This window comes from Ixodes scapularis, unplaced genomic scaffold, assembly GCF_016920785.2.
Source record: "Ixodes scapularis isolate PalLabHiFi unplaced genomic scaffold, ASM1692078v2 PGA_scaffold3__209_contigs__length_174095766, whole genome shotgun sequence".
Classification (NCBI taxonomy): domain Eukaryota; kingdom Metazoa; phylum Arthropoda; class Arachnida; order Ixodida; family Ixodidae; genus Ixodes; species Ixodes scapularis.
In genome coordinates, this window is record NW_024609868.1 from 125,901,260 (window position 1) to 125,907,519 (window position 6,260).

At 52.9% G+C, this 6,260-nt stretch overlaps 2 protein-coding genes across 2 annotated transcripts; both read left to right on the forward strand.

Moving 5' to 3' along the window:
- Positions 1-237: 237 nt before the first annotated feature.
- Positions 238-1,761, forward strand: LOC120842211. Its single transcript, XM_040213232.1, has one exon. It carries the CDS (start codon positions 238-240, stop codon positions 1,759-1,761), a length of 1,524 nt encoding a protein of 507 aa, XP_040069166.1.
- Positions 1,762-3,793: 2,032 nt separating this feature from the next.
- LOC120842212 lies at positions 3,794-5,515 on the forward strand. The gene has a single exon (XM_040213234.1). The coding sequence runs from the start codon at positions 3,794-3,796 to the stop codon at positions 5,513-5,515; it is 1,722 nt and encodes a 573-aa protein (XP_040069168.1).
- Positions 5,516-6,260: the final 745 nt, after the last annotated feature.

The following is a 6,260-nucleotide window of genomic DNA, read 5'->3' on the forward strand; positions in this document are numbered from 1 at the left end:
GCCTTCGCACCGCCGCTCTCTTGATAATTTTTCGGGTGGCTCCCTGACCGTCGTTGTGCGCCCAGATCAACTGCTCGCAAACACAAGCCTGGGAAGTAGACATCCCTCGCCGACACCACAAGACGACCAACGGAACAGCGACTGCTCCCACGATCAGCCCCAGGGAGGACGGAGGGTATCCTCCGGCCTCCCATACTTATGCTCTCACCGGCGTCACAATTTCGGGCTGCCGTCGCCATGGCTACGCCCCCAATTGTGATTGCGGAAAACGACACCAGTGCGAACAAAACGGCAGCCGGTCATCTCGGCAACGGTCAACAACCTGCGGAAGCAGGGACAAGTGGCAAGCTCGTGGACGGCAGCAAAGGAAATCATGACAACTCAACTTCCAACGACACTTCTGACTCTGACATGACTACATCAGGCCCAGAGGACCAGGATGACGAGGACTTCATTCCTGTGAAGACAGGACGCAAACGGAAGCGCAAGATCGAGAGCGCCAGTGATGAGGAAAGCAGAAAGAAAGCCATCGTTTCACTCGGTCGGACGGTCATCTTCGCACCGCAAGACCCGACGATACTTCTGAACAAGCTCAACGGCCTGAAGCTCACGGAGGCTCTAAATAGTCACGCCCCTACCGAAGTTGGTGAAATTCGCTGCAACAAGAGATTGAACACACTCGCGGTGGACACACGAAATCAAGAATCCACAGCGTCCTTGCTGCGAATCAGGAAGCTCGTCGGCATTGCAGTGCGGGCATACGAGCCTCGGAATCCGAACACTGCTGTGGGCATTATTCGGGACGTTGACGCAAGCATCTCGGAGAAAGTGTTGCTTCGGAACCTAAGCGCGAACATGACGAAAATCACGCAGGTGCGTCGTTTTGCTGACACGGAAACGGTTCGCGTCACTTTCGCTTCTGCGACCCTACCGGAACACGTATTTCTGGGCAGAGTACGACATAAGGTCGAACTATACGTTGATCGACTAGCGCAGTGCAGGAAGTGTGGCAAGTTTGGACACGTCAAGGCAGTTTGCACTCGCCCCGAGGTGTGCACCAGATGCTCTGGCTCCCACGCGAGCGAAAGATGCGAAGCCGAAAGGGCCAAGTGCGTGAACTGCAAGGGCGCACATGAGGCAACCTCGAAAGACTGTGTGATCTGGCAACAAGAACGAGCCGTAAACAAGTACAAAACAATTAACAAAGTAGACTTCAAAACTGCCCGAGCTGCCGTCCGAAGCCGCGGCCAGCGCAACATCGAACACGACAACTTGATCGTTCTTCAGAACCGTTTCAGTGACCTTTATGATGAGACGCAGGACCTCCCCCCCGAGCAGAGCAAAGCATCACAGAGTGAAACACGGAGTTCGCACCCTGCACGGCGTGCATCATCAAACCCTGAATCAGTCTCTCGGGAACAAGGTGCATCGAGAGAACAGCGCGTGGAGCCTCCAAATAGCATTAGAGAGCAAGGCACATCCCAACATTCATCGCAGCGCACAGCACAGCGGAATTCATACAGTCATGCGCTCCGCACTGCCTCTGCTCAAGCACAATCACAGCCAACCAGCAACCGTAAAACCTCCCGAAGCGCGACCGGCAACGAACAGCCCGGCCTGATATCCTCACTGGGAACCCTTGCACGAACTGTAATGCCAGTGGTCACGGAACTTCTGAAGCAGTTTGACTCTCCTGTGGTGCGAGCGATTCTCCAAATAATCACACTGGTTCAGCAATGGCTCTGCGATGGAGCTTGCTAGGCATCAAACTTCCACAAATGAGTTACCTACAGCACACGCAACGAGCACCACAGGTATCGTACTTCAAGAGCACGCTAGTGAACGACGTCTAGACTCTGTAGAAGAACTTTTTATGCATCAAATATACCGCGAATGCACTGTGCTCCAGTGGAACGTGCGCGGCCTACGAAACAAACTGCCTGATATACGGGACTTTGTACGAAAGTATGAAACGCCCATTGCAATCTTTATCGAATCAAATGCATCTTCAACGCTCCGCATCTCCGGATACGAGTGCCATCATTCCGTTCCTGATCGGGAAAAAAGTCGTATCACCGTGTGTGTGCGCACAGACATTTCAGTTGCCAGGAAAGAAGTCTCCCTTCACACTACAGCCGATTACGTGTGTCTCAAGCTTCAGTACAAAAACATATCCTTCACAATCATCGCGATCTGCATTCCGCCAAGAGTGCATTTCTCTGGCGAGGAAATTCAGGCCGTGCTGCAGGAAATTGATGGACCTTTTCTTCTTTGTGGCGATGTCAACGCACACAACCCACTGTGGGGCGGAGATAAACTTGATGCGAGAGGAAGACTCCTAGAAGACATTTTCAGCTATTGGAACATGGGGGTCCTTAATGATGGAACATACACTTTTCTTCGGGGAGAGCTCAGGAGCGCCATTGATATCACTGCGGTTTCTGAGGACTTCCGTCTTCCCGTCCGATGGATGACAGATCTTGACACCAGGGGCAGAGACCGCCTGCCTCTACTCGTCTCCCTCGACGGCTTTGGAGGAAGAAGGCACAACCGGACAATTCCATATACAGACTGGAGTCGTTTTAGAAACGAAACAGAGTCAGCATATAAAAATGGTGCAGGAGATACAGACATCACTGCCCGCATAACATCATCATTGACATCCAGCACGAAAATGGTGAAACTCCCCGCCAAATACCTTGCGATCGACGCAGATTATGAGAAGTTGCGAGCGGTTCGACGTCGTGCTGAACGACGTGCCAGGCGAACTGGTAAAGCCGCGGACTGGGCGGAAGCCCGACGAACCCTGGCGGTCGTACGACGACACTTAATTCGACTCTCTATGCGACGTTGGAGAGGTACCTGCGGTTCAATGGACCCTCACAAGCCGTCAACGAGACTATGGAACATGACCCGAGGGCTCAAGAAAACACCCAGGCAGAAGTTTCCCTTCCGAGCCTTGGCACTTTCAAAAGGAATCACTGAGCATGCTGCAGCCAATGCGTTCTGCCAGCTCCAGCAGCGGCGCCCTGCGAGCGGTTTGTCACACGAGAAAACCACAGAAGCCGCCGTGCTACCGGAGCTAGACGAGGCTTTTACCATGAGGGAACTCAAAAGTGCTCTACAGGAGTGTTCCCAACACACCTCTCCAGGCCCGGATGGTGTTACATACAAGGCACTAGCCAATCTGGGACCCCTCGCCCTCGGTGCCCTCCTACAACAATACAACGTCAGTTGGAACACAGGACAGCTCCCAGAGTCATGGAAGAAGTCTCGCCTCGTTCCCATCCTGAAAGCAGGAAAATCGCCTCTGTCGCTTGAGTCATACCGCCCCATTGCGCTCTCCAGCTGCATTGGAAAGGTGATGGAGCGTATGATCCTAAACCGTCTGCTCTGGTACCTCGAAAAGACAGGGGTCTTCCCCGAGTGCATGTCGGGGTTTCGTCATGGCCATTCTGCCATTGACGGCGTCGTGGACTTAGTCTCAGATGTTGAACAGCATCGGAGCCGTCGTCTCTCCACGGTAGCTGTGTTTCTGGACATAAAGGCTGCTTTCGACAGCGTGGAACACTCAGCAATACTCACGTCCCTCATTAAACTTCGCGTACGTGGTCGAATCTACAACTGGATCTTGGATTACCTTCAAGGACGCACAATTTACCTAACCACGACAGAAGGAAACAGTGACTGTTTCTCCGTAACTGCCGGCGTTCCACAGGGGGGCGTCTTGAGCCCCACACTCTTTAACCTCGTCCTGGCCCACCTGCCGCAGGAACTTTCAGAGCATGTAAAGATGTCGATGTATGCCGATGATCTGTGTATCTGGTCTTCGGGCCCGAACCGCGCAGTAATCTGTGGAAGGCTCCAGAAAGCACTCAGCAGAATCGAAAGATACCTGAACTGCAGAGGCCTACACCCGTCGCCCAGCAAATGCGTCGCTATGGCTTTCACCAGGCGAAGTTGCAAGCTCTTTCCCATACACATAGGAGAGCAAATTATCCCCTACGTCAACAAGCACAGCTTTCTTGGAATAGTTATCGACAGGCGGCTCACCTGGGCACCTGAAATGAACAGACTTCGATGCAAGGTCAACTCGTACGTGAACATCATGCGGTGCCTTTCTGGCTCGACATGGGGAAATTCAGCCGCCCTCATACAGCTACACAAATCAATGGTACTGGGAAGTCTGCGCTACAGTCTGCCTTTACTGCACCGGGTCAGTTCAACAACCCAACGGGGACTCTTAGCACAGCAGGCAAGAAGCCTCCGCGTTGTGCTGGGAGTGCCCCGAGCGTCGCCTTCTGCAGGAGTTATAGCAGAAGCGCACGAACAACGTATAGAGGCGCTCCGTGTTCAAGAGACCCTCCTGCACTACAGTCGTTTTTCAACCCAGCACGAAGCGCATCATCTGGCGGGCCTGCACATCTCACGTCCAGCGTCGAGTTTTGCAGAAGTGGTAAGAAACCACGTCGAAGCCTTTCCGGCGAACGCTGCACCGTACCGTCACCCCCAGCAAGCACCTTGGACATGGCTGACCCCAACGGTCCACCTCTCAATACCGGACGTAGGCAAAGGCACAGCCTTCGGTTTTGTGAAGCGGCTCCTCACTCAATATAACATTGAAGAGAACTACAAGAACGCCATCCAGATATACACAGATGGATCAAGCACTGCGATGAGCTCGTCCTCTGCAATCTACGTGCCGGATGCGAGCATTTCGGAAGGGTACAAACTCTCCCACCGTACATCGTCCACGGCATCCGAGCTCCACGGCATCTTGCAAGCGTTACACTACATAGAGGCAACTTCTCCGAAGAGCTATGTGGTGTGCACGGACTCAAAATCGGCGTTGGCATCCCTATCAACCACAGCCAAAAAGTGCGCATACCCGGGCCTGCAACAGGCTATACTCGATAAGAACGACACCCTGCACAAAAAAGGGTATGCCATTAGATATCAATGGGTCCCAGGACATGTTGGCGTCACTGGCAACGAGATAGCCGATATGACAGCAGCTCGGGCGCACAAAAACGAAAAAACAGAGGCCATTCCCGTTGCGAAAGCTGATGTGAAGAGCTTTCTCTCTGGTGTCGCAAACCAGATAACGGTAAAAATCTGGGAGCAACCTGAGGGCCACCCTTATCACCTGTACAACTTGGACCCCAAGCTTCAAAGAAGAATCCCTTGGAGCACACCTCGAAACCAACTTTCAGTTTATTTCAAACTTCGCCTTGGGGTCGCCCGGACTGGCCGCCAACGCTACAAGTACAAGCAGCGAGATTCCCCAAACTGCGCGACTTGCCATACCGAGGACACAATCGAACATGTACTCGTTAACTGCAAACGATACGAGAAAGAGCGTGTGATCCTCACTAAGGAACTGAATCTTCTGGATGACCAACCAATGACCATGCGAAAGGTGCTAGGACCCTGCACCAACACTCGAAACCAAGCACGGGCGTTTAAAATACTGATGGATTACTTAGAATCAACTGGTTTGCTGCAAACACTGTAGACGCAGAAGGACGCTCAAGAAGGTCGCCACCTATAACAGAAACAGAGTAGCAAGCGGGGGCAAATAAGCCCTAGCTAACATCTCTGTCGCTCGATGAACCAAACTAGCAAATAAAAAAATACTCTTTCCGACGTCATAGTCAGCTTTTGGGCCAATCGTGGAAGGCCGACCACAGCGACGCTTTCGGTCGCGCACGTCGCCAATAGCTCGAACAAAACCGGGGACACAAAGCGGTCCGGGCCTTGTGCAGTCACTGCACGCGAAGGTATCGGATTTTGAGTCGCTCGCAAATTGAAACGAGCATCCATAGGGGCCCGCCCAGAGAATTTCTAATGATGAAGCCGAAGTTTGAAGGGTGGCTACTGGTTCAGACGAGCTCACCAAGCGTTCCACATATGACTGTCGCCCCCATAACTGTAGTTCACAGAAGGAACGTTTCAGTGCACGTGACAGCTCGCCTCGTCTCGTGCTCTACAATAGCCTCCTCTATACTCACAAAGCCTGGCAGTTTGACGAAGGAGCCATAGAGTGCCTCGTCGCAGATTTGGAGCGCGAGGATCTGGTATCAGAGAGCGTTTCTCGGAGAGCATGGACGTCAGCTTACACCTTTTGCAGCAGCGAGGACCCGAAACACGGTTTTCAAGCCCGACGAGAAAAGGAACGGTAGCGCAAGGAGAGCGAGGAGCACGAGCGGACATTCAATCGCTCTTTGAGAAGTGTGTTTCGGCGTATCGCCTCAGCGGGG